The sequence below is a fragment of the Nicotiana tabacum genome, chromosome 4 (assembly GCF_000715075.1).
Source record: "Nicotiana tabacum cultivar K326 chromosome 4, ASM71507v2, whole genome shotgun sequence".
Lineage (NCBI taxonomy): Eukaryota > Viridiplantae > Streptophyta > Magnoliopsida > Solanales > Solanaceae > Nicotiana > Nicotiana tabacum.
Window position 1 is genome coordinate 11,667,946 of NC_134083.1, and position 27,935 is coordinate 11,695,880.

At 39.0% G+C, this 27,935-nt stretch overlaps 1 protein-coding gene across 1 annotated transcript; it reads right to left on the reverse strand.

Moving 5' to 3' along the window:
- Positions 1-1,514: 1,514 nt before the first annotated feature.
- On the reverse strand, positions 1,515-27,198 carry LOC107786687 (protein CASP). Its single transcript, XM_075251386.1, has 19 exons — positions 26,879-27,198; positions 25,956-26,066; positions 25,666-25,844; positions 16,859-17,008; positions 15,285-15,373; positions 15,072-15,181; positions 14,781-14,875; positions 14,511-14,566; positions 13,843-14,008; positions 8,832-8,924; positions 8,356-8,484; positions 7,976-8,095; positions 4,744-4,824; positions 3,283-3,390; positions 3,007-3,150; positions 2,825-2,926; positions 2,313-2,392; positions 1,855-1,947; positions 1,515-1,729 (listed from the first exon to the last, which is right to left on the reverse strand). The coding sequence occupies exons 1-19, from the start codon at positions 26,967-26,969 to the stop codon at positions 1,669-1,671; spliced, it is 2,058 nt and encodes a 685-aa protein (XP_075107487.1). The 5' UTR covers positions 26,970-27,198; the 3' UTR covers positions 1,515-1,668.
- Positions 27,199-27,935: the final 737 nt, after the last annotated feature.

Genomic DNA, 27,935 nt, shown 5'->3' on the forward strand with positions numbered 1-27,935 from the left:
AACTGTGATTAAGTGATAAACCTTATGTATTTGTTATTGCTTTAATACGTCACTGAGTACTGAGTACGTATTTTTCGTCATTTGTACTGCTTATTTGGCACTAGACTGGCATCAATTGGAATGGATAGAACCCTCCACCTAAATTAAAAATCTCGAGTTTGTGCCATGAGAATAAAAAAAATACCTGATAGGGATCACTTCCCCTTTTATGGTTTTACGCAACACAAATTCGAATTTGTATAGCCAATGTGGATATTGAACGCGGTGTGAAACCCCAAAAAAAGTTGAGTATTTGGCACTATCAAAGCTCTGTGAAGTATGCGCTAAAACAGTTCTGATTCCTTGAATCTCCTCTATTATAGTAGGTCATACTCCGATCACGACATTGCGAGTTACTCCCCTGTCCTTTTGGCCTTGCTCGTTCATATTTTACATCAAATTTAATTGCAGGCACTAGCCTACAATTATGCAGTCTTGTCCTTGTCGGTGAAAACAATTGCGAGGGTGAATTAGCTGTTAAATCTTCAAATCAAATGGAAAGATCACTGCTAATTCCAACAACTAATGGATGAAATTATTTACCTATGTCAATAGTACTGAACCTCTGTTTCCCACTGTCTGGTAGACGAGACAAAACGGAAAAGAAAATACGTCCCCCGCCCCCACCTACACTACCGTCGTGACGAGTGTCAAGCGCTCTTCCCTATCGACAAATCTGGCACTTTTTGTCTAATTTCTTGAGCACTAATTCCTTACCGACAGCAAACCATTTTGTAACAAATCCTCACCGATTCCCTACATAGATATGCAAGTTTAATAGGAGTACTATAGAAATTGTACCAAAAAATATATACGAGTTCTAAGAGTTGATGCAATACCTATTTGTAAAGGAGGAAAATGGCAGGTCCTGTGAGTGGTGACAGGCATTAAAAATATGAAAACGCCGTTGCCGGGTATCAAACCCGGGTCACCCGGGTGACAGGCGGGAATACTTACCACTATACTACAACGACTTCGTTGAGGTAGTTGTTTAGTCATTGCTATTTGACTATGTCTCTTCACATGATTCCTTTGCCATTCGCGCAGAATAGTGGCAGTAAGGATTTTGTTTCTTATTTCTCTTTATTCTTGGGTTTTTATAATTAAGCAGGGGTATACACTAGTACAAGTATACAACTGCAACTTTGGCATTTCGTGTCCAAATGAAGTTTTTGGTAGGCTAGGCTTTCACTCTTCTTACCGCCTATTTAAGCGACTCGATGCTAAAATAGAGAAATGGTATAGCGCGCTCCTCTTTTTCCCAGTTCTTTTCCCAAAATTTGCTCGTCTCAGAATGTATGAGTTGAAATAACTTCTTTTTTTTTTTTGATAATTAAGTCGAAATAACTTCTACTACCACTCGATATCCACTTTATATTCATAATTGTGACCAAACTTATGAGCTTTTTTCTTTTAATGCACGAGAGTATCGCGTGGAAAGAAACAACACTAGAGAGCAAGAAGAAATCCACTGGACCAGGATTTGATAGTTTCTTAATGCACAATCAAACTTGAATTATACAATTCATGTGTCATTTTTAACCTATACATGTTATACAGAGCTCCTATGTTTCCCACGCGATTGCAAGGACTTAAAAGACTCGGAATTTTTGACATATTGAAGGGGACCTATAGGGCATGAGGAAGATTAATAGTCTTGTCTCCAACAAAAGATTCTTCAGATCCATGGCTGCAAAAAAATTAACTCAATCTAATAAAAAACCACCTTATTGATCCTGAATTACACCACAGAAAGAACAATGATACTTCTTTTTTATAATAAAGAGAGTGGGGGTGTCCATGATGAGGTTTTACCTGAGGTTACTCAAAGCTGACATCCTGTATAGGCAGGTGAACACTAAAATGTGCAACCCAATGGTGTAAAAGAATGCAAAGGTACGGGCATATCTGCAACATGAAATTTTGCTTCACTTCATTACATGGCATTCAAATGCTGATTTTAATACAATCACATTTCAACTGTGAATATGGTCTTAAAATATTTCCTCTTTCCCCACTGCTTTAAAACCCACGAAGAGGGGAAAATGGCGTATAATGAAAGTAGTAGTCATATAAAATTATTGTACATTTTATTCCTGCTGAATCTAAGAACAACACTATTTTATACATTTACCTTTTAAATGAAATAAAATATATGAGACTCAAATCTACTATTAATACCATCCGGGATAAAACCAGTGACAACAATCAACAATGACATCTAACTTTTTCCATAAGCTAACTAAAGGGGAAACAGGATAGTGGAAGCTTACTTGTTACCAAGAAGAAAACGTCCACTGCTGAGAGTAATCTTGTCTCTCAAACCCAGTTCCTTGTATCTTTGGTCTCTTTCCTATTATAGGCAAAAAGATTTGATAAGATGCGGACCAACAATCTCCAATAGCATGAGTAAAATGGGTATGAGCATGAACAGATAGAGAAATGGAAACAAGGGAAATACAGAAAATTAAAGGGAAGCTATTGCACTGACTAGACAATGCAAATGTTGGGAAAAGACAGACAGATGAGAACATATAGAAACAGTTTAGAAGTTGGAACTTTAAATGTTTGTGCAATTTTTGTGATGGGACATTAAAAATAACACGCAAAGGAAGCTGCTCTCATCAATTTAAATGATTCTGAAAGCTAATTCAGAGGCCTCAAATGAATGGACTTGGCAGATGGAGGCAAGTGGAGCAACTAAGTTTTACTAACACCAGCCTAACCGTGCCCTCTGGAAAAAAGACTTGGAATTCAATTAAGATGTGAAAGAAAAGTTGGGAACCTTCTTTGAGAATGCTGCAAATGGATTAATATCATCCTCATACATCTTCTTGTATTTGGATTCCACATCTGAGCTGAAACCACTTTCTAGGTCTTCTGCATACTGAGAATGAGAAGGCAGCATTTCAGAGAAAAAGAAATTGAAGCAGACTGTGAAATCAACAATAAATCCAGGTAGGTCACCTTCTTTGATCCTCTTGAGATCACTCTCTCAGAATTATAATCCTGAACATAACGGATCTTTCCGTAAAGTTTGACATTATCTGCTTTTGTTTTTTCGAGTTCTGAGGTCAACGCCCCTATCTTCTCGTTCAGCCGTCTAATTTCCTAGCAAGATCAAGAATTACAAACTAATGACTCTTGTAATCATAAAAGATAAAATAATCTGAGGTTTTTGGAAGGTGGGTGGAAAGATAGAAGTAGAAATCATTTCAATAAGAAAGGGAAAAAGAGTGAAACCTCCTCAGTTTCCTGCAAGCGAACCCGGAAGCGGTCTCTTTGGTTGCAAATCACCTTAAGCATAGAGTTTTGATCTTGGTCTGATGAAACATGCCTCTGTTCTGCATTCTATTCAATATATGTCAATATTTTATTTTTTTTGATAAGAAAATATATGTTGTTGATAAGTAAATATATGTCAACTTTTAGAGAGCTCATACTCATAAATATTATAGCGTTTTAGAACTTCAAATGCATGAATCAGAAGCATCGACCCTTTGGAAACCTAATCTTACACGTCAATAGATAACTCGAGGAAATTATCCTTTGTATGATGGTTATCTATGATACCCATCAAATATTCTTTTCTCCACTCTTTAACGGATTTCATTAGTTTTTGTTGATCATTAACAGATGTCATTCATTTTCATCAACTGGATTCTTATTTCATTTTGTTTTAGATTGGTTTATCATCGCTTGTTCCTCTGCCTAACAGAGGTGGATCTCCAAGGTTACTGCAAGACTACTACTGGAGGTTATGCAATCCTTTGGGGGTAACCACCATATGCATCAGTCCTAAAAAAGCAGGTTTCGTTGTTCGGTGACTAGTTCCCCAAAGGAGTCTCTTAGAGGAATAGGAGATGTGATGGTAGGAGTTCAGAATTTAAAACTTTTATCTGAATCCATATTGATCAATATCATATTCCATTTCTTCAGAAAGTTGGCATGGGGTGGCTTGTTTTGTGGGTCATGGTGGAATGAGAAATCAAACATGCAAAATGTTGGGAGATAGGTCAGCTGTTAAATTAGTAACAGATGTGATACGCAGAACTAGGCTGGAGTTATACTATCCTGCTTTCTCAGGTACCAGAAAGAATACGCATCCACCTATTTTTTGGATTGAAGGGATGTCTTGAACTACTGACATTAAGTTCAATCTTAACCAAGTTGTGTTTTTGTTTTTTAAGAGTTTGTCATCTTCTTAAACAGTAATAAATCTGTTCAAATGATACTGTTGATGTATTCTGTTGTGCACTTCTCAATCCCTTACCATCCACTTGAAAGATCACTTCAGGGGATCCATTTAAGGCAGATTTCTCAACCACTATTACATGAATCGCACTCCTTGAGTTCGACAGATAATGTGATTGCGGTCAGACAATAAGATTAAACTGAAAATATTAAAGGACAAACTGGTAATTTTAATTTTATAGCATTTTCTGAAAGATCCAAGTACTGGTCTGCTGGAGTATGCTATGACATGGCCTTTATTGAAACCTTTAGGCTGAAGGGTAAAAGGGAGAAGATCACCTGCTCAACTATATGAAAGAACTGAACCTTTAGAAAAAGGAAGGTAGAAGCCACTTGCAGAGAGTGTTGACAAGATGCAGGAGCAAGGCTTAGTTCAAATAGTCCATATATAACCTTTCTTTCTAGGGCGGAGACGAAAAAATAAGGAAGCAAGCAAAGACCAATATTCACCTCAGACGCCTCTTTTCCTCCAGACTCTGATAAATCCCAATCATCAATTAGAGTGCTTTTTCTGTCTTTAGAACTATATCCCTGCAATAGCAACAATAGAGTTCTCTGAAAAATATAATTTACTAAACTACACTCAATTGTTTACAAACTAATAGAAAAGCAAGCAACTATCACTTGGGCAAGTTTAAATCTAAATAAATCCTGTTTCTGGCACGTCGTGTTTAATCACCAGCATGCAAAAGTGTAATGACCCAACCGGTTATTTTTAACTTTTAGAACCCCGTTCCCTAAAAATAAAACTTCCCGTAGGTGCTTGTAATGATTTATGACTTGTGGGGATGGTTGGTTCGGGATTTGGAAGTGTTTGAGGTGAAACCGGAACACTTGGTTCCTTAAGTTGGCCTTAAAGTGCTAAGTTTGACTTCGGTCAACTTTTTGCGAAAACGACCCCGGAATAGAATTTTGATGATTCCAACAGCTCCGTATGGTGATTTTGGACTTAGGAGCATGTTCGGAATTTTATTTGGAAGTCCGTAGTTAAATTAGGGATGAAATGGCTAAAAACGAGAATTTAAGTTTGGAAGTTTGACCGATAAGTTGACTTTTTGATACTGGAGTCGGAATCCAATTCCGAAATATTTCATAGCTCCGTTATGTAATTTATGACTTGTGTGTAAAATTTGAGGTCAATCGGAGTTGATTTGATAGGTTCCGACATTGAATGTAGAAGTTGAAAACTCTTAGTTTCATTAAGCTTGAATTGGGGTATGATTCATGGTTTTAGCGTTATTTGATGTGATTTAGAGGTTCGACTAAGTTCGTATGATGTTTTAGGACTTGTTGGTATATTTGGTTGAGGTCCCGAGGGCCTCGGGTGAGTTTCGGATGGTTAACAGATCAAAAATTTGAGTTAAAAAGCTGCTGCAATTTTTCCTCTTCTGTTGGACATTCTGGGCTGTGATCGAGCCCAGGGTTGACGAGGTACAGGCTCGAGCTAGTGTATCGAAGCCAAGATCGAAGGTCCAACTCGAGGGCCATGATCGAAGGTCCAGCTCGAGGGCCATGATCGAGACCCAAGATCGAGGGTCACAATCGAAGGCTCAAACTCGATGCCATGATTGAGGCTATGATCGAAGGCCCAACCTCGATACCCTCATCGAGGCCATGACTGAGGTCCAGGCTCGAGCCTGTGATCGAAGCCACGATCGAAGGCAAGGCTCGAGGGCATGATCGAAGGTATGGCTCGAGGGCTAGGATCGAGACCCAAGCTCGATGCCCTGATCGAAGGCACATGTTCCATGCCGCGATCGAGGCCCAGTTCAAGGACCAGTTCCGAAGGCTGCTGGGTAGTTTTATAAAAAGAGGGCATTCGTCCCATTTGCCATTTTTGACGAACTTGAGCTTGAGCAGAGACGACTTTTGGCAGATTTTCAAGGGAAAAACATTGGGGTAAGTGATTCTAACTCGGATTTGGTCTACATATACAAGTATATCATTGTTTTCACAATTTAATTAGTGTTTTGAGATTTGAAATTTGGAAAAGTTTAGAAATCTCATAGAAACGAAATTTTGAGATTTCGGTATCGATTCGGAGTCGGATTTGAGTGAAACTGGTATGGTTGGACTCGTAATTGAATGAGTTGTCGGATTTCATAACTTTCGCCGGATTCCGAGATGTGGGCCCCGCGGGCGAATTTTTAATTAATTTCGGGATCTTTTCTTAAAAATGTAATATTTTCTTATAGAATTGATTCCTATAATATTTAGTGATTGTATCGAATTATTTTGGCCAGATTCGAGCCAGACGGAGTTGGATAATCGTGGAAAAGGCCCTATAGTGGATTAAATTGGAGTAAGACGAGGTAAGTCTCTTGTCTAATCTTGTGAGGGGGAAATTACCTCATAGGTGATTAAAATTAAATAATTGTTGCTAATTGTGGGGGGGCTACGTACGCACGAGGTGACGAGAGTCCGTGCGTAGCTACTATTAATGCTAAAGTCCGGGTAGTTTAGGACTCAAAGCATGCCTTACTTGCGTAAATTGTATTCTTTGATTTATTTATATTAATTGATATCTATATGAATATATTGTGAATTGTTAGATAAAGATATCAAAGGATGGAAATCTCATAGGCTTGATTGTCTGTTTAAATCAATTAATTGTTAAAAGAAATTATTCTCCTCCCAAATTCATCTTATAATGAATATACTCTCCTTCCGGAGGCACATAAGAAAATGTCCTCCTTTCTTGTGGAGCGGGCCGAACGCCTCGGCAGGATATATGCATCTATGGATCGCGCCGCACGTCCCTCGGCAGTGTACACGACACTCTGGATCGGGTCGTACGTCCTCGGCAGAAATCGTGCTTAATAATAATAATTACACGATACTTTAATAATTTATTTCAGCTTGTGAAGCTAAGTAATAAATTGAAAAATCCTTGGAATTTAATGAATTATTATTCTTGCTTGTTTAGGAATTAATTGTTACTCCTGTAAATGAAATTTAATTGATAAATTGGAATTTATTTGAATTGAAGGAATTTAATTAATATATTGAGAATTGTTACATTTGAAAAAATTTGATTATTTCCGCTGATTAAATAAATTATTTGTAAATTCTGTAAATCATGCTGATTTGAATATCCTAATTTTATTTCAATTATTATTGACCCATAGTGAGTGTCAAAGTCGGCCATCTCGTCTCTACCACTTCGAGATTAGGCTTGATACTTACTGGGTACACGTTGTTTACGTACTCATACTACACTTGCTGCACTTTTTGTACAGATCTGAGACAAGTACTGGTGGAGGACCTATCATTACATACCCACGTCATCCCGAGGCATAGTGGTGAGCTGCCTTTCTGAGCCGTTCTGCAGCTACTAGTGTCTCTTCTGATATTTATATTCTGTCTATTTCATTTCAGACAGTATTTGGAGTTTTGTATAATCTACTAGATGCTCATGCACTTGTGACACTGGGGGTCTTGGCACACACACATTGGTAGAAATTGGTATTTTATTATTTTCTTGGAATAAAAGTTTAACCAATGTACGTTTGACTTATTAGTTGGCTTGCCTAGCTGTAGTGTTGGGCGCCATCACGACTTATAGGTGAAATTGGGTCGTGACAAAAAGTAACACTATTATGTCTACCACAATATATAATGCAATATTTACATCCAACAAACCTGGGTTTGGGAGAATGGGAGGGGAGAAAACTGCACAAACCTTTAGAATATCATCCTCTAACTTCTGTACTAATCGTTGTTGTTCATTAAGCTTTGCAGTTAATTCTACAATCTTGGCTTCAGAAGATTCCAATGAAGACGTCCTTTCAGAAAGTTGGAACTGAAACCATAGAAAGAAGTTAAAACAACATGATTCATGATTGATCATCACGAAGTAGTTCAAGTGTATCAATACTGAACTCAGATATAAAGGTTCTTTTTTAAAAATAAATTGACTCCTCAGATATAAAGTTCTATATGATAATCAAATAAACATAATTTATCTCTGAGAGCATTACCATTTAAATACATTCAGATTTTTCCCATAATTATTCGTCACAATCAAACATATAATTGGGGCATAATCACTACTCAAGTTACCTTTAACTGTGTCAGCTCATGCTCCATTTTCCGATTCTTATCAAGAAGTAAGGACTCAAGTTTGCTCATTTCTTCTCCACTGGTAGCAACTTCCCAGTCTTCAGCCTCAATTGTATTGTAACCCACTGCCTACTCAAAGCAACAAAAGGATTACAGTGGAGAATGTAGCAATGACATTCTTGAGCTAGGTAGTGAATCATGGAGAGACCCAGTTCCAAACTCGAAGATGAATAGAAGCAAATGAAGCTGGATATAGTGGAGCAAATTGATGTAGGCATGTAGTCATGTAACACAGTGAAGAAAAAGGAAAATGAAGAAAAGAGAAAAGCAGTCAATATCTTAACATGTTGAGAAACGAGTTTAGAGATTTCTTAGGCTATCTTGAGAAGTCAGAAGTTCAACGAAAACCAAAAATTAAAAGGACTTGTAAAACCTACACAAAATCGAGTAACTGAAGCATATTGAGTAAGAATAACCTGTAAGATTTTAACTTTCTTCCTCAAATCATCAATCAACTTTGTTGTTGGCCTTGCTTGAAGTTCCTTCTTCAGTTCCTCAAGAGCAACTTCCTAGGGTACATTCAAAAGCATGAATTAATTGGGGGAAATGAGAAAAAAAGGCCTTAAAAGAGAGATTGACCAACAACACAACTTGATGCCTATTATAATATATATAATAGAATAGTTGCAGCAACTTATCAAAGTTGAACCCCTGAGCCTTCTGAGTGAAACTCAGCATAAGTGCTCTTAGAGGAGCTGATTCAATTTGAGAGGCATAAATACCTAGGACTGGTACTAGTACTTTATGCAAGAAATGTGAAGTATATCTCAGAGCACCTAAATTATTAACATAAAAATAGACCAGAGGGGATAAAACATAAAGGAAAAAAGTTTTACACAATATACAAATATTGACATTGTTAGTTTACAGATATGTATAGTGTAGTCTTGTCCTACATTGGAAGAGGAGTAATATCTCCTTGTAGTGTATAGCTATAAGTAGGAACCTCTTGTATTGTATTTATCATCCAATATCAATAACATATTTTCTCCCGTGCTTTCTCACATGGTATCAGAGCATTAGTGAGAAACCCGTCGCTGTGCATCATTCCAGCGACTTCCGGGAAGAAAGACCTCTTCGCCGTGCAATTTTCCGGCGACTTAGAAGGTTGTCCGTAAGCAAATCACTTTCTGTTGGTGTTGTGCAAAAACCAACATTACCACAAGACTCCTCAGGCTCCGGCGACCAAACCCCAAATAACCCCACTGGAAAACACACGTCCACGCGCCCTCACGCGCCTGGGAAAGAAAAAAAAATTCCGGCGAGATCTGACCCACGCGCCGGCGCATGAGCACTGTTCCGGACAGATTTTGAAAAAGTTCCAGTTGAACAGTAGATTACCTTATTACCTTATCCTTCCGTCAGCTACAGTAGATTCCGGCGAGCTACAATGTTTCCAGCGCAGAACAGTGTTCTGCTTTCCTGCTGTAAAACAGTGTTTTTCAAGCTATTTCTTCAGTTTTCTCACAGGAGTTACTTATTTCTACTATTTCAAGTTAACCCTACTACCACAAATTGTAGCGACATGGGAACCGATACTTTGAATAGTCGGATGGTTTCTTTAGTAGATTATATTGAGTTCATTCAGTACAAAACATGTAAGCAGACTTCTCGTAGCGACATGGGAACCGATACTTTGAATAGTCGGATGATTTCTTTAGCAGATTATATTGAGTTCCTTCAGTACAAAGCATGTAAGCAGACATCTTCTGAGATAGCTTTTGTTGTTCAAACAGGTAATAGCGTGACTTGTTTCTCTCAATCTTCATCCTCTGAGTCTTGGGTCATTGATTCAGGTGCATCAGATCATATTTCTGGTAACAAATCTTTTTTCACTACTATTCCGTATTTTCAATCTCTTCCAAAAGTCACAATGGCCAATGGGTCTCAAACCAAGGCAACTGCAATAGGTCAAGCAAGTCCACTTCCTTCCTTACCTTTAGATTCAGTCCTTTATGTTCCCAATAGTCCTTTTAATCTCATAGTTGTTAGTTGCTTAGCCAAATCACTTAAATGCGCTATTTTATTTCTTGATGACCATGTTTTTATACAAGAACGCAGTACGGGGCGGATCATTGGTACCGGGCGTGAATCAAACGGACTTTATTACCTTATCCTTGCTAAATCACATGGACTCACATCTTGTCTTCCTTCTACAACTTGTCCTGTTACTGATTTACCAGATTTATTACATAAACGGTTGGGACATCCCAGTTTGTCAAAACTTCAGAAAATGGTATCTGGTTTATCTCACTTGTCAGCTCTAGAGTGTGAGTCATGTCAGCTCGGTAAGCATACTCGCTCCCATTTCTCTCGGCATCTTGATAATCGAGCAGTCACCTTTTACTTTAGTCCATTAAGATGTTTGGGGTCCTAGTCGGGTCAGTTCCACCTTGGGATTCCGCTACTTTGTCAGTGTCATTGATGATTATTCCAGGTGCACTTGGATATTTTTGATAAAAAATCGATCTGAGCTGTTTTCTATTTTCCAGACCTTCCACGCTGAAATTCAAAATCAATTTGGGGTATCTATTCGCACATTTCGTAGTGATAATGCCTGAGAGTATTTGTCTTCCCCATTTAAGCAATTTATGAAATCTCATGGGATTATTCATCAAACATCTTGTCCGTACACATCTCAACAAAATGGGGTAGCTGAAAGAAAGAATAGACATCTTATTGAAACTGCTCGTACCCTACTCATACAATCTCATGCTCCGTTGCGTTTTTGGGGGGATGCAATTCTTACATTTTGCTATCTTATTAATCGCATGCCATCTTCAGCTATCCAGAACCAAGTTCCATTCTCTGTCATGTTTCCCCACTTAACTTTGTTCTCTCTTCCACCTCGTATCTCTGGAAGCACTTGTTTTGTCCATAACCTTACTCCAGGAACAGATAAGGTAGCTCCCCGTGCTCTTATGTGCGTATTTCTGGGTTTTTCAAGAACACAAAAGGGGTATCGATGCTACTCTCCTGACCTTCAGCGGTACCTTATGTCCGCTGATGTTACCTTCTTTGAAACCCAATCATACTTCACAGGTTCAGGTCATCACTTATATATTTCTGAGGTACTACCAGTTTCATCTTTTGGAGATTCAATCACTCTAACTCCACCACCTATAGCTCCAGTTCCACCACCTACAGCTCCAGTTGTAGCTCCACCACCTAGAGCTCCAGTTCCTCCACATAATCCAGTTCAACCTTCTGCAGCTCCACCACACTTGACTTATCATCGTCGTCCACATCCAGCATCAGGCCCAGGTGATTCACGCCCCGCATCAGATTCTGCACCTACTGCGGACTTGTATCCTCTTAGTCAACTAATTGCACTCCGTAAAGGTGTACGATCCATACTTAATCCTAATCCCCACTATGTCGGTTTAAGTTATCATCGCCTGTCGTCACCTCATTATGCTTTTATATCTTCTTTGTCCACTGTTTCTATCCCTAAGTCTACAGGTGAGGCATTATCTCATCCAGGATGGCGACATGCTATGCTTGACGAGATGTCTGCTTTACATGTGAGTGGCACTTGGGAGCTTGTTCCTCTTCCTACATGTAAGTCTATTGTTGGTTGCCGTTGGGTTTACGCAGTCAAAGTCGGCCCGGATGGCCAGGTTGATCGGCTTAACGCTCGTCTTGTTGCAAAAGGATATACTCAGATTTTTGGGCTTGATTATAGTGATACTTTCTCTCCCGTGGCTAAAGTAGCATCTATTCGTCTCTTTTTGTCCATGACTGTTGTATGTCATTGGCCTCTTTATCAGTTAGACATTAAGAATGTTTTTCTCCACGGTGATCTTGAGGAAGAAGTTTATATGGAGCAACCACCTGGTTTTCTTGCTCAGGGGGAGTTTAATGGTTGTGTGCAGATTGTGCAGGTCACTATATGGTTTGAAACAGTCCCCTCGAGCTTGGTTTGGTAAGTTCAGCATAATTATTCAGGAGTACGGCATGACTCATAGTGAGGCTGATCACTCTGTGTTTTATCGGCATTCTGCTCCTAATTTGTGTATTTATCTAGTGGTTTATGTTGATGATATTATTATTACTAGCAATGACCAGGATGGTATTACTAATCTGAAGCAACATCTCTTTCAACACTTCCATACTAAGGATCTGGGCAGATTGAAGTATTTTCTAGGTATTGAGGTCGCTCAGTCTAGCTGAGGTATTGTTATTTCACAGCGGAAGTATGCTTTAGACATTCTTGAGGAGACTGGAATGATGGGTTGCAGACCTATTGACTCTCCTATGGATCCGAATGCTAAGCTTCTGCCTGGACAGGGGGAGCCGCTTAGAGACCCTACGAGATATAGGAGGTTGGTTGGCAAATTGAATTACCTCACAGTGACTAAACCTGATATTTTTTTTCTGGTGAGTGTTGTAAGTCAGTTTATGGATTCTCCCTGTGATAGTCACTGGGATGCAGTTGTTCGCATTCTTCGGTATATAAAGTCAGCTCCAGGCAAAGGATTACTATTCGAGGATCAAGGCCACGAGCAGATTATTGGGTACACAGATGTTGATAGGGCAGGATCACCTTTTGATAGACGTTCTACGTCTGGTTATTGTGTTCTAGTAGGAGGTAACTTGGTCTCGTGGAAAAGCAAGAAACAGAATGTAGTTGCTCGATCTAGCGCCGAAGCCGAATATCAGGCCATGGCTATGGCGACGTGTAAGTTAGTTTGGGTCAAGCAGTTACTCAAGGAGTTAAAGTTCGGAGAAATCAGCAAGATGGAACTAGTGTGCGATAACCAAGTTGCTCTTCATATTGCGTCAAATCCGGTGTTCCATGAGAGGACTAAACATATTGAGATCGACTGTCACTTTGTCAGAGAAAAAATACTTTCAGGAGATATTGTTACAATGTTTGTAAAGTCGAATGATCAACTAGCAGATATTTTCACTTAAGTCTCTCGTATTAGCTACATGTGTAACAAGCTCGGTACATATGATGTGTATGCACCGGCTTGAGGGGGAGTGTTAGTTTACAGATATGTATAGTGTAGTCTTGTCCCACATTGGAAGAGGAGTAATATCTCCTTGTAGTGTATAGCTATAAATAGGGACCTCTTGTATTGTATTTATCATCCAATATCAATAACATATTTTCTCCCGTACTTTCTCACAAACATAATGAACGTCTATCCTATTCCCCAATGTGGAAAGTAGGAACATTATTCAAATTGGTCCCACAAAAATTGGTATAAACCTATGAACATGTTCCGATACATTAGGAAGTCAGTTGGAGCATTTTGTACTGATACATACAAGCAAACCAGTGAGGAAGGTAACACTATGGTCAAAGAAAAGCAAACCAGTGAGGAAGGTAACACTATGGTCAAAGAAGAGTTGGAATTTTTCTATATCCTCAGTACATTTTTAGTTGACAACTATTACACTAGCACCAAAGGAACATACCTTTTCATTAAGCAGCGCATTCAACTTCTTTATCTCATTCATGTGCTGTTCTCGCTCATTTGATAAGGTGTTCTCCAAATTATGAAGTTCTGTATTTAGCTCAGAAATGAACTTCTCCTTGGCAATCAGAGAAGTCTCAAGAGCACTATTTGCGTCCAAATTATCGCTGAAAGTGAAGCGGTGAAGACATTCGACCAGTTACTTTAACCTGTCTACCAATGATAGACATGTTTTGGAAGAAAAAAGAACTATAGAGAAACAAGATGTACTATATAAATGTTTGTCATAGATCATAGTTCACACGTTAATATATTAAAAGGTTTAAGTGTGACTTGATTGCTGTAATTACACTTTTATACACTATTCTTGACTAACCTAGTTTGCTCTAGAGTATGCCATACAAACTCTCACACTTCGTCTTCCTCTTGTTAAACTGCATTGCTCTAGTCAGATATGTAAAACAGAGCTTTTGACAATTTTAATTTTCAAGAGTAATAAACTTTCTCAGAACCAGTGTAACAAGCTAAGAACATCGTTCACCAGCCACAGATTGATCAACTGGATGTCAAAGCTTGTCGGGAGATGGTTTTCGCAAGATATATATTTGCAGTCACATACATATATGGCTGAAGGAGATAAAACAAATTTGTTAAGACAATGAACTTAACCTGTTCTTGTGATCATTATCTTCATTTGCCGTCTGTAACTGTGAGCGCAACAATCCCTGAATAAGCCAAGGCATAATATTATTAATCAATCCAAAAAGAAAGCATTCACTGCGATTCTGCCGTAAGATCTTATGGTTGAGCTGACTGAGTCTCCGTCGAAACAGAGTGGAAAAGTGTCCACAGCTAAAATGCTTGATATGGAATTTAAAGTGAAGCAATGTACCACAAAAAGAAGAAAAGCTGAAACCAAAGATAGTTAGATCCTATTACCTTTTCTCTTTCAAGACTAAGAAGGCGAGTCTGAGCCCGTTCAACTTCATCCATTAACAAGCTGACTTCTGATTGCTTTGCTGCCCTCTCTCCCTCTATTTGAGTACAAATGAGTTAGTCCAACTATTTATTAAGGCATATATTTAGCCAATAAAACGAAAAGAAAAAAAAAGAGCAGAAAATCCAAATCCTGAAAGCGAACTTTGACAAGAAAAAAGAGCTGCACACTTTCAGATTAGCATAATACAAATCAAAGAAATAAACAGATTTATGGCTAGATGAATATAACACCTGATTGTGCATGGACTTCAAACAACTGGCTCTGTGCAAGTTCATGCAACTTTTGCATAGTCGAAACACTTTCTTGTGCTTGCCGTAATTGATCCTGCAATAGTTGTTCCCTGCATCAAATAGAAGACTGCAAATCATGATATTCCTATTCCAGAAGGAAAGATATGACACCAAATACTTATTCAAAGATAGATGTGAAGCTAAATGTAACACCTTTCTTTTAAAACCTCAAGAGTTTTCTGGTTCTCTTCTGCCAAACTGCGTTGCTTAATTTCCACAACTTCCTTGACTTTCTCCTCCATCTGAACCACAAAAAGGACATATTAAGGATCAAGCCAAATGAAGCTGGCCGCTATGTACTCAGATTCACAACATCAGATGGTACTAAGATGTGCTTTTCTTTATAAGCCAGCACTATAGAGAAAGTCCAACATCGGAAAGTGCAAAATTCTAACTCAAACCACACTCCCCACCCTATGGGAAAAAGACCCAAAAATACAAGAAAGGAAAAGGAAGAGGAAAAGTAATGTGAATTATTACAATATTAAAAACAGGTAAGTAATGTGCATGAAAATTAAGCAGAAATCATATTCTTAGCTTTACCTTGAATACCACTCTCAAAGGGTGCTGAGAAGCCACACTAACTCTTACTCAGGCTTAGCCAGCTTATTTTTGTCCCCTTAGCTCAAGTTAAACTCGATGGTTAATGAGCTTATTGAGCTGCCTCTATGTTTCATTATTAGATATTTATATGGTGGAATGAACTGACTAGTTTCTCCAATCAATTCACGAAACCTAGCAGACTCCATTTATGTCTCAGCTGCATGTCTCTCGTTACCTCCAGTCTCTCACACATTAACTTTGCCAAAACCTGTCTCTCTGTTACACTCTAACTTGCTTGCAAAACCACTTCATCTCCCCCTTCAAGGCCACTTGCCACAAGCCCCAGTAAACCATCTTCAAGAAAGACTCCTGGGCTTCTCGTCTAACTGTATTCAATTTCCCAAGTGCTGCAGCACCATCATCACTACTCTTGTGACCATTATTAGAAAGCAACTGAATTTCTCCATTAGACACACCAAATTTGGGACTCTGACTAGTTTCAGATGCCAATGATGGATATTTGGTACTATCAGCAGGTCAAATTTTGAAACAGAATAAAAGGCCTTTCTCTAGGTTTTATTTATTTATTTATTTATTTTTGTGTGGGGATAAGCCTTTCTAGAGTTGAATCCTAGCGAAACGTGGAGCTACTTGAGAAGATTTGTGGGTTTGAAAAGTGAAAGCTAGCAAAGCCACAAAGCTTGGGCTTCCTCTTTTTTTTTTTTTTTCCTCTCTTTCTGAGTGAAGGGGAGCCTTGGTGTAACTGGTAAAGTTGCTGCCATGTGACCAGAAAGTCACGGGTTCGAGCCGTGGAAACAGTCTCTTGCAAAAATACAGGGTAAGGCTGCGTACGATAGACCCTTGTGGTCCGGCTCTTCCTCGAACCCCGCGCATAGCGGGAGCTAGTGCACCGGGCTGCCCTTTTTTTTTTCTCTCTGAGTGAATTTTAAGTAGAAGCTAACAGTGGTTCCACTGATCCACTCAGCATAGTTCAAATCGTGTGATCCCTACTTGTGTGGAACTTTTACAAAGTAGAGAATAAATATAAGCAACCATTCACATGGTAGGGATTGCACAGCGAAGTAGTGAACTGGGCGACTGCAGTAATAATCAACAAAATTACTGTCAATATGCAAGTAGCAAACATACGCATGTGTGGCACATATGTATATATAGATACTGGCCTGTTGTTCTAACTGACGGCAACGCTCTTCAAGTCTTCTTATTGTTGCTTGTTGATTTTTCAAGTGAGTTGCCTCCATGCGAAATTCTTCAAGCTCAACCTTCATTTTTCGATTCTCAGATTCTAATTCTGATATCCTTGAATCCTTTTCCTGCATAAAGTAAGAATGTTAGGAAACCAGAATTTCTCCTAACTGTAATCAGTGAATTTGCATACAGAACAACACTTCAACTATTCTTTATTGCCACCAACAAATAGAATAAGTTCTACAGAGAAACAAACAGCAATTAGAACATTAATACACCTAACAACCAAGGTATTTTGAGGAACCTTAACCTCCAAATCTGCCAGAGAAAATACTGCAGAATAAACTGCCTGTCTTCCCCTCTTCCTACTATAATATAACACAAAATAAATGCCTGAACTGCAAGTTAACTGCTAGGTAAGTACTACAAATACAATACATAATAATAAATAAATAAATAAATTACATTTAAGCCTTATTTTCACCCTTCTTTCTGCGGTTATAGACCCTAGTAACAGCAGGTCTAACAAAGAACAATCAGAGAAAACTTAAAAGTAAATAAACTGCAGTCTCATATGTACTTTAGAGTTAAAACAACAGTTCCAGAGCTCTAGCTGAAGCATCCCTACATGCTTTGTGCACAGCACCCTGAAGATTTATTTAATTGAATTGTGTAGCCATCATTCAAGCCATTAAATACTGTTTCTAAAACATTTTTCTAGATAGTGTCAATTCCAGCATTTAAAACTGTTAACCACCAGGGTTATGCACCTAATAATTATTTTATGGAATTCCTCCTCAGGTGGGAACCGTGCCCTCAACCTTTTTAGATAACTTCTCTTTGACATGGGTGATAAGTTAATCCTTATTACAGGTGTTAAATCTTTTGAAGTAGCGGCTATTAATGATGACCGAGTCAGATGGTTCTCCATCACAGAAGAAGCAGACGTTTTACAAGCACAATAAAGGTGGACGAGAGCAACCTCCGATGGATTTGCTCAGTACTGTATCAAGCATCAAAGGGGTCAGGGGATTTATACAGAAGATGGGGGAAGAAACAACAAATGTATCTTTACAGGGTGTATCAAAACTACAACATTCATGGACGATTCCTGGGAGTGGAAACTTGGCTGGGTGCTCGGAAGTCCGCCATTATTATCCCTGAACCAAAATATGGAGCTGGTTGGGAGGAGATTGCAGAAAGGATCTTCAGACATTTGGGGAATCGAGTGTGTACTGTGACTGCCCCAGTACCTCAAACAAAAACCTACTCAGAAGCTGCAGATATACAGAAATGGCCAGACTCTGCACCAACTTCATCTTGGACAGATGACAATCATCCACTTTCCAGAAGTCTAGTTGGAAGATTCAATGACGCTCTTAATCTTAGCCCAAAATCGGAGACTATTCACAAATGGTTCACCTCTAGATGGAAAGTAACGGCTGGACTCACAATTACACCCATGGACCATAATCTCTTTCTCTTTGAGTTCCCCTCAAGACAGGAGGCAATGAGAATCCTAGCGGGTGATTGGTTCTGGAACGGTCGCCATTTAACTTTGGAATGGTGGTCACCGGCGACTGGTTCAACCTTAACGAATGATCAGCCACACTGGGTTAAAGCCTTCAGTATTCCTCTTCATGCATGGTGCTTGAGTACTTTCCGCACCATAGGAGATCTCTACGGTGGGTTTGTCGATACAGACCTGGACATCAAATATAAAACACACCTTCTCTGGGCTAGAAATTGTGTGAAGAATCCTGTAGGCCAACAACCTGAGAAAGTAAATATTGAGGTTGGTGACTGGAAATATGAAATCACTATTCTGCCAAATAAATTAGTAAAGCTCAGTCCAATCGGAAAAAGTGATGCCGGCGAAAGCTCATTGGGCTTATCGGAAAAGAAGACCCCGTCGACTGATGGGGTTGGTACATCGAGCCAACAAAAAGTGAATCCTACTGCTTCAGAGAGTAGGCACGTGGGAGAGCAGGTGGCTTCTTCTAATCCATCGGTTAAAGCCAACTTAGGTTTTAATCAACTGGGCCACAATGTGGATCAAAGCTACTATATGGTCGGCCCAAAGCATAAAGCCCAAAAGAAAAATACCAAGTCTTATTGGAAAAGGGTGGGCCTATTTAACACTACTCATTGCTCCAATTAGTTCCGTGTATTATCAGAGGAGCACATATCCGAACCGGCAGATGGCGATATAAACTCTAATAGAAATATTAGAGTCCCTCCACCAGCTAACTCTCTTCTCTCTACTATCTCTGACGCAGATGACGAAGCCGACCCTGATGCAGTGTTGAGAAAACTACTAAGAAGCGTGGTTCCAGCACGACTTCTCTTCTCCTTCTGATTTTCTATCTCTCCCATGGCATGAGGAAGGGCCAACTCCTCAAATTATACAAAACCCTTCTGTGGTCGAGACTTCAAGATGGACCAAAATGGTGATGGTGAAGGCTAGCAAAGCTTTCGGGGTCAACATGGCTGGATTCGAACATGAGTTTTTGGACATAATTCTGCGTATGGAGGAAAGACGGCAACTGCAAATACAACAGAAAAAATTATCAGGGAAACCAACAAAGAAGAAAAAGTCAAAGAAAGAGGCAGAACTACAGAAGCTAAAACTTTTGGTTAATTATGAGGGTGGACAAAGTTTAGAAAGAGGGAGCACTAGTATTGAAAGAGGCAGGATTCACAAACTCCATTCAGAATGAAATTATGAATTCTGAGTTGGAATGTACGGGGGCTCAATGAAAGGGAAAAGAGGGGAACTTTGAAGCTAAGTTGCTCTGACACAGGTACGAGTGTCCGACACGGGTGCCAGATCTAGAGGTCGGATCCTTTAAGATGAAAATTTTAAGATTCGGGGATACGGATCCTAGAACCGACACGGGTGTGGGGATCCGGCTAAAAATAATTCAAAAATAAAAATAAATATATCTCTAAATTATGTGGAGTACTTACCTATAACTTGTTAAATGTGAATTTCTTCTTTATTCGTGTTTTTGCTACTGTTCTCTTATTTTACATAGTCAAAAGAATCAAAAGCTTAAAGATTTCAAAGCAAGCTCCACGTATAGTTTTTTGGGATAAAGAAAAACTTGTCCTTTTATGGTCAATTGAAATGTATAAATAAGAGTAAATCAAATATTAAAAGTTAGATAGTGGTGGGCCCGAGACAAATAAATAAGAGTAAATCAAATATAAAAAGTTAGATAGTGATGGGCCCGAGACAAAAAGGTTTGCACACGGTCATTAACAATACCCGAGCTAGACTGAGCGACCTCAATACATAGAAAATACTTCAATCTGCCCAGATCCTTGGTCTGGAAGTGCTGAAAGAGATGTTGCTTCAGATTAGTAATACCATCCTGATCATTACCAGTAATAACAATATCATCAACATAAACCACTAGATAAATACACAGATTAGGAGCAGAATGCCGATAAAACACAGAGTGATCAGCCTCACTACGAGTCATGCCGAACTCCTGAATAATTGTGCTGAACTTACCAAACCAAGCTCGAGGGGACTGTTTCAAACCATATAGTGACCTGTGCAATCTGCACACACAACCATTAAACTCCCCTTGAGCAACAAAACCAGGTGGTTGCTCCATATAAACTTCTTCCTCAAGATCACCGTGGAGAAAAGCATTTTTAATGTCTAACTGATAAAGAGGCCAATGACGTACAACAGCCATGGACAAAAAGAGACGAACAGATGCTACTTTAGCCACGGGAGAGAAAGTATTACTATAATCAAGCCCAAAAATCTGAGTATATCCTTTTGCAACAAGACGAGCCTTAAGCCGATCAACCTGGCCATCCGGGCCGACTTTGACTGCATAAACCCAACAACAACCAACAGTAGACTTACCTGCAGGAAGAGGAACAAGCTCCCAAGTGTCACTCGTATGTAAAGCAGACATCTTGACTCGGAATTCCTTTGCGAGCAAGCTGTCCTGAAGAAATATTTTCAAAAAATGGCCAGAAAGGTCACTGTTCACGCCGGAAAATATAAAAGTGGCCGGAATTTGATTTGAATTAGATGGGTAGGCTCGGAATTTTGAGAAGAGCACACTGTCCTGAAGAAGCTTCGCGAAAAAATGGCTGGAAAGTGGCCGGAACTCTCGCCAAAAAAGTTGTTGCCGGCGCGTGGAGGAGCGTGGCGGCTTTTCTGCCGGATAAAATTTCAGGGATTGATAGTCGGAGGGTGATCTACCTCGTGGTGGTATAGGTTTTAGCACAACACCGACAGAAAATGACTTTCACTTAGACAAGCCTTAGGTCACCGGAAAATTTACACGATAACTAAGTTCTTTCTTCCCGGTTAACGCTGGAATGACGCACAACGATCTTTTCTCACTATTGCTTTGATACCATGTGAGAAAGCACGGGAGAAAATATATTATTGATATTAGATGATAAATACAATACAAGAGGTCCCTATTTATAGTTATACACTACAAGGAGATATTACTCCTCTTCCAATGTGGGACAAGACTACACTATACATATCTATAAACTAACACCTTCTCTGTTTGGTCAACGCACCCGATATTGTCTGACCGAATCCGACACAGATCCCACACCCTTACCCGTGTCAGTGTCGTGTCGACACGGGTACGGCGCTCAAATTGGCGTGTCCGAGCAAATTAGCTTTGAAGTCTTTAATTCAAAGTTGAAGAGCTGATATTGTATGTATTCAGGAGACCAAAATCAATGAATGGTCAGATTGTCTTTCACAACATTTGATGGGATCTAGATGGGCAGAGCTACAAGCTATTGACAACAGGGGCGGGGTGGTAATTTTATGGGATAAAAGAAACTGGAATTGCATAGACATTCATCAGGGATCCTATACAATCTCCAGTATGTTAGAAAGTGCCCATGAAAACTTCAGGTGGTGTTTTACAGGGGTCTATGGCCCACACACAAATCCTGAAAGAAAGGTATTTTGGGATGAACTTGCAGCAATCCGAGGGCTATAGAATAATCATTGGGTGATTGGGGGTGATTTTAATGTATGCAGATACGAGCATGAAAGGCTCAATTGCAATAGAAGATCAAAGGCAATGAAAAACTTCTCTGATACAATTGAAGATCTTTGCCTTATTGATTTGCCACTTCATGGTGCTACTTATACTTGGACCAGGGGTGAGAACATACATCAGGCTTCCAGAATTGACAGGTTCCTCGTAGCAAATGACTGGAGTGACACCTTCAGGAAGCTAACTCAGATGGTGCTTCCTAATGTTATTTCAGATCATAAGCCTATAATGCTGGAAAGTGGAGACTGGGAGGTTAACCCCTCATACTTCAAATTTGAGAACATGTGGTTACAGACCGAGGGATTTCTTGACAGAGTAAGGGGGTGGTGGCAAAGCTATGCAGTCAGTGGCAATCCTGACTTCGTTCTGACTCAAAAATTAAAGTTGCTCAAGAAAGACATCTCTACCTGGAATAGAGAAGTTTTTGGTAAGGTGGAAGTACAAAGAACCAATGCTTTGAATGATCTTTTAGCATTAGAACAGGCTGCATAAATCAGGACACTCACAGCAGCAGAACTTTCCAGAATCGTAACACTAAAGTCTGACATCCAAAAATTAGCTCAGGCAGAAGAGATTTCATGGAGACAGAAATCCATGTGCCTCTGGCTTAAAGAAGGGGACAAGAACACCAAATACTTTCAGAAGATAGCTAACTCCAACAGAAGAAAAAACAACATTGACAAACTCAAGATTGGTAATGACTTGATCGAAGAGAAGGATCAGATCAGGGAGGAAATTGTGGGATTCTATCAAACACTCTATTTTGAGAATGAACCTTGGAGGCCTACAGCTAATTTTGAGGGTCTAACAAATATCACAGAAGATGAAAGAATTGAGCTGGAAAAAGATTTCACAGAAGAGGAAATTCTAGCGGCCATCAAAGCATGTGCTCCAGATAAGGCCCCTGGCCCAGATGGATTTACAATGGCTTTCTTCCAAAGTACATGGGAGATCATCAAATCAGACATCATTGGCACCGTGAATCACTTCAATCAAAATGGCCAGATGGTGAGATATTGCAATGCATCTTTCATAGCTCTAATTCCAAAAAAGAAAGGGGCTATGGAACTCAGAGATTTTAGACCAATAAGTCTAATAGGAAGTGTGTATAAAATCGTTGCAAAGTTGCTTGCTGAAAGACTGAAGAAAGTCATTTGGACATTTATTTCTGGGCAACAAAATGCTTTCATTAAAGGAAGGCAGATTACAGATGCATCTCTAGTTGCTAATGAGATTCTGGATTGGAAACTTAAATCAGGGGAAGCGGGTCTCTTATGCAAACTGGATATAGAGAAAGCTTTTGACCAGCTAAACTGGAATTTTCTCTTTATGATGCTGAGGAAAATGGGTTTTGGAAACAAATGGATTAAATGGATTAAGTTCTGCACTACCACCGTGAAGTACTCTGTCTTGGTTAATTCAAGCCCAGTCGGCTTCTTCTCTCCTCAAAAGGGTCTTAGACAGGGGGATCCTCTCTCACCTTTTCTCTTCATCATTGCCATGGAAGGTCTCTGTAACATGCTAAACAAAGCCAGGAATCTACAATGGTTCAAAGGGTTTGAAGTTGGTAGCAGGTCTGGGAATAGAGTGACTGTCTCACATCTGCTATATGCAGATGACACCCTAATTTTTTGTGGGGCTGAAGAATCTCAAGTGCTGCATTTAAATATGACCTTGCTTATTTTTGAAGCTCTTTCAGGTTTACACATTAATATGATAAAGAGTGTCATTTATCCTGTCAGTGATGTTTTTAATCTAGAGGGCCTGGCTGACATTCTATGCTGTAGTACTGGCACACTGCCAACTACGTATCTGGGGCTTCCGCTGGAAGCAAAGTTCAAATCATATGATATATGGAGTGGAGTCACTGAAAAAATTGAAAGAAGACTAGCTAACTGGCAAATGCAATACCTTTCCATGGGAGGGAGACTCACACTCATCAACAGTGTATTGGATAGCCTTCCCACCTATCTTATGTCTTTATTTCCCATCCCCGGAAAGGTGCTGAAGCAGATAGACAAATACAGGAGGAATTTTCTTCGGGAAGGAAGAAGCAAAACTCATAAATTACACTTGGTTAATTGGAAAAAAGTAACACTACCAAAGTCACAAGGTGGCCTGGGAATTAGAGATCTCCCGGTCCATAATAAGAGCATGCTTATGAAATGGTTGTGGAGATATTCACAAGAGGATCACGCACTTTGGAAGGAGGTGGTAACTGCAAAACATGGCAATAAAAATCACTGGAGTACCAAGGTTGCTAGATCACCATATGGAGTAGGACCTTGGAAGTATATCAGCAAGCTAGGGGAGGAGTTTTATCACCAATGCAAGTTTAAGGTAGGCAATGGAGCAAAAATAAGGTTCTGGGAAGATAAATGGCTGGGGGACTCAACATTGCAAGCTGATTTTCCGAACCTCTATTCAATATCCTCAAGTAAACAGTCAACCATTTCACAAAACAGAGTTGATTATTCCCGGAATCCTTTGTTCAGGAGGAACATACAAGCTTGGGAGCTGCAAGATCTTCTCAACCTACTGGAAAGACTAGGGACAGTCTTAATTGATGATCGGGCATCGGACAAACTCATTTGGGGGAATAAAGCCGATGGTAAGTACTTTGTGAATGCACACTACTACATGCAATGTACTCAAAATGAATTTTTAATCGATTGGCCAAGGAAATTAATTTGGAAAACTAAACTACCTCCAAAGGTGATTTGCTTTAGTTGGATAGCCCTCTGTGAAGCATCGCTCACTCAAGACAATCTTAGCAGAAGAAGCATCCACACAGTCAACAGATGCTACATGTGTCAACATGCCTTAGAGACCAATAGACATCTTTTTTTACATTGTACAGCTGTTGCAGATGTATGGAACATGTTCATCTCAGCTTTTGGTCTTAAATGGGTTATGCCTGAGAGTGTTAAAGATGCCCTTGTTAGCTGGAGCTCATGGAAGGTTGGGAAATCCATCAGGAAAGTTTGGAAGATGATCCCTGCTTGCATTTTCTGGTGTATCTGGACAGAAAGACACACTAGATGCTTTGAAGGCATTACTACCCCAAATTACGTTCTTAAGGCTAGATGTTTAACAAGTCTTTGTAGTTGGAGTAATCTCTCCCCTGTCAACTCCCCTGAATCTTTTTTGGACTTTGTTATCTCCTTGACTTGAGATTAGGCCTTTTGTAATAGAGCTAACACTGTCTTCTTCTTTTTTCTCTATTCCTTTGCTTTGTAAATTCTGAATTCTGCATCTTCTTGATGCTTTCTATGAAATACATTAACTTATCAAAAAAAAAAAAAATGTTAACCACCAGAAATACTTCAGCATCCCAAGCCCCACTCGACATGATTGTTATGCCACTGAAAAGGTTTGCGCAATAAGATAGTCGCAAATCCTCTTCCTACACATACTTAGCAGCTACAGTTTAGTTGCTAATCTAAAATGGAAACATATAACCAGCCTACAATTTAGTATCTTGAGAATCCAAAATCACGGACCACTAATCCACTCACTGCAAAATGCCATGTGACAATAACTTAAATAATTTTAGCTCAATCTAGCCATTTTTAGTGGCCAGCAGCGAGCACCAGTACAAGCTCTAACAATATATTGTTTCAAAGATTGATCAACAAACTCTAGGAGTTCTTTCATGAGCATGAAGTTTTTCATTTGCGCAAGCAAGGGATAAGTGATTATAAAGCCAGCATCGTACTTACAGCACTAGAAGCAATAATCGGGTAGGGATCTGGTGCCTCATAAAGTTTCTGATAAATGTTAAGAAAAGCATTTTCCCCATATTTTGCTCTCTTTGTAAGATTGTCAACCTCTTCTTGATAACCCTTGAGCAAAGAGTTAAATAAGCTCAACTTGTCTTCTTTTGAAGCCTTTTTAAAGTCTGCCAAGAGGTGCACGAACATGTTTTACACAAACAAAAGAAGTACAAAGTAATTATAACGATTTATAATGGTAGTGCAGTATCAACTCAATGGAAATGCATGTTTAGTACCTCGAGTGCTCTCCGCAAGTTTCCGGCGGTTCTTCTGACTGATATCTTGATTTTCAGCAATTCTAAGACCTTGTTCATCCAGTATACTCCTTTCTTTCTCTAAATCAAAGTCTGTAAAATTTGTTTTTTTTTTGTTGAAAACGAAAACCAATATGCTTAAAATGTATCTTCAACTTTATCTTCTCTTAGACCAAATTAAGAATAGTATGCAATGAATATCATTACACATAACAATACATCAAAAACTAAGCCTCAGCCCCAAAAAAAATTGGAGTCGGCTATATAAATCCTCACTAACCATGTTACTCAAATGATTACACACAAAGCAATCATTTGAAAAATAAAGTACTGCACTAGAGGCACAAATATGTAAAGAACTACATCATGGAAATCAGAATGAAACATACAAAAGCAAAGTGAACATTTTGCTTCAATGAATTCATTTCATCACCAGCAATCCAAAATCTAACTAAGCACCTGAGTTTTTTCCCTCTCTCTTTCTATCTCTCTGTTCCAACATTCTACTGCGAATTGCAAAGGAGCTTGAGTGAAAAGCAGCCAAAAATCCCGAGTATTATAAAAATTCACTTCATCATTAGCAATCCAAAGCTGCCTAGGAAACTTAGGTTTTTTCGCTTCTCTCACTCCATCTCTCTGTTCCGACATTTTACAGCAAATAGCAAGTGAACTTGAGTGGAACAGTAGCTAAAAATCCGAGTAGTATATCAAGTGAACTACTGATTTTAAGAGAAGAAACGCGAACTTTCTCTTGACTAGTGTTAAATTAATTTCATAAGACAAGTGCGAAGTGAACTAATCCAAAGTGAAATTAATTTGACGATAATCAACAGCAAAACCTAGAGCCGATGATATGCATCATAAATAAAAGGAGATTAGGGGATAATTGCATCGGAAAAATGTACCTCTCCAGTAGGTAGAGACAGCGGCGAGAGGAGTAGAAGAAGTCGTAGATTTTGCCTTATCTCTCTCCGATCCTCCTTCCTGGGGATCCATTGTTCATTCAAACGCTTATATGAATTGTCAAAAATATCCTATGTACCAATCCGATGCAATGCTATGGAGAAAAAGTTGAACTAATTTTTTGATAGATCAAAGATCCTAAGCTTTCAGTTTCAGAGTTAGTTCGATCATATTGTTGCCGCAGAAAGTAAAGAAAGTTTGATGGAGAAATGTCGTTTCCGTTATATATATAGATTGCAATTGAAAAATGCACGTATCATCAGTAAAGTCGAAGGTTCTAATCCGACTTATAAATCGGGAAATCTATACTAAATACCAACACAACCCAAAATAATTGGGTGAAGTTCAAAAAATAGGCAGATTTATAATTGAAAAATAGCCGTAATTTCAAAAGTAATTAAAATTAAGTTAATTTTTATGTAAAGATAAATTTGAACGAAAAACACTATTCAAAATATGAAAAATATTCCAGCATAATATATTAGAGTTCGAATGTTTTACATGTGAACTTCCAGCATAGTATAATGGAGTTCCAGCATAATATACTGGTCTGGCATAATATGTTAGGATGTTCATACACACGTGCTCCAATCTCCGGTATATTATGCTGTAACTTTCTGTGTCCTGGATTTCCAGCATAATATGCTGGAAGTTCATATACAGGTGTACCAATCTCCAGTATATTATGCTGGAACTTTCCGTGTTGCAGCAAAATAATGGCTATTTTTGAATGACTTTGCAAACGCTGGCTATTTTTCAATGACTTTGCAAACGCTGGCTACTTTTTAATTACCAGTCCGAAAACTGGCTAGCCCGTGCTATTTTTACAAAATAATTATCCGTAATTACCCATATGAAAGTTTGTTACAACAACTACCTATTCGGGCGAAACATTTTACATAGCCTACCTATTCTTTTTTGCCTTTTGATTTGTTTTCTCAGATCTAGTGGAATACATAGTGCAAAATCCCAGAGCTTTTTATTTTAATAGACTATGAA

What these genes read in the sequence shown, in the direction of transcription:
- LOC107786687 (XM_075251386.1), bottom strand. Translation starts at nt 26,969, where the DNA reads ATGGATCCCCAGGAAGGAGGATCGGAGAGAGATAAGGCAAAATCTACG. An exon ending in AGAAAGTTAAAATCTTACAG is followed by an intron (nt 8,485 to 8,831) that starts GTTATTCTTACT and finishes TGCTTTGAGTAG; the next exon opens with GCAGTGGGTTACAATACAAT. An exon ending in GAGGAAAAGAGGCGTCTGAG is followed by an intron (nt 3,391 to 4,743) that starts GTGAATATTGGT and finishes TATATTGAATAG; the next exon opens with AATGCAGAACAGAGGCATGT.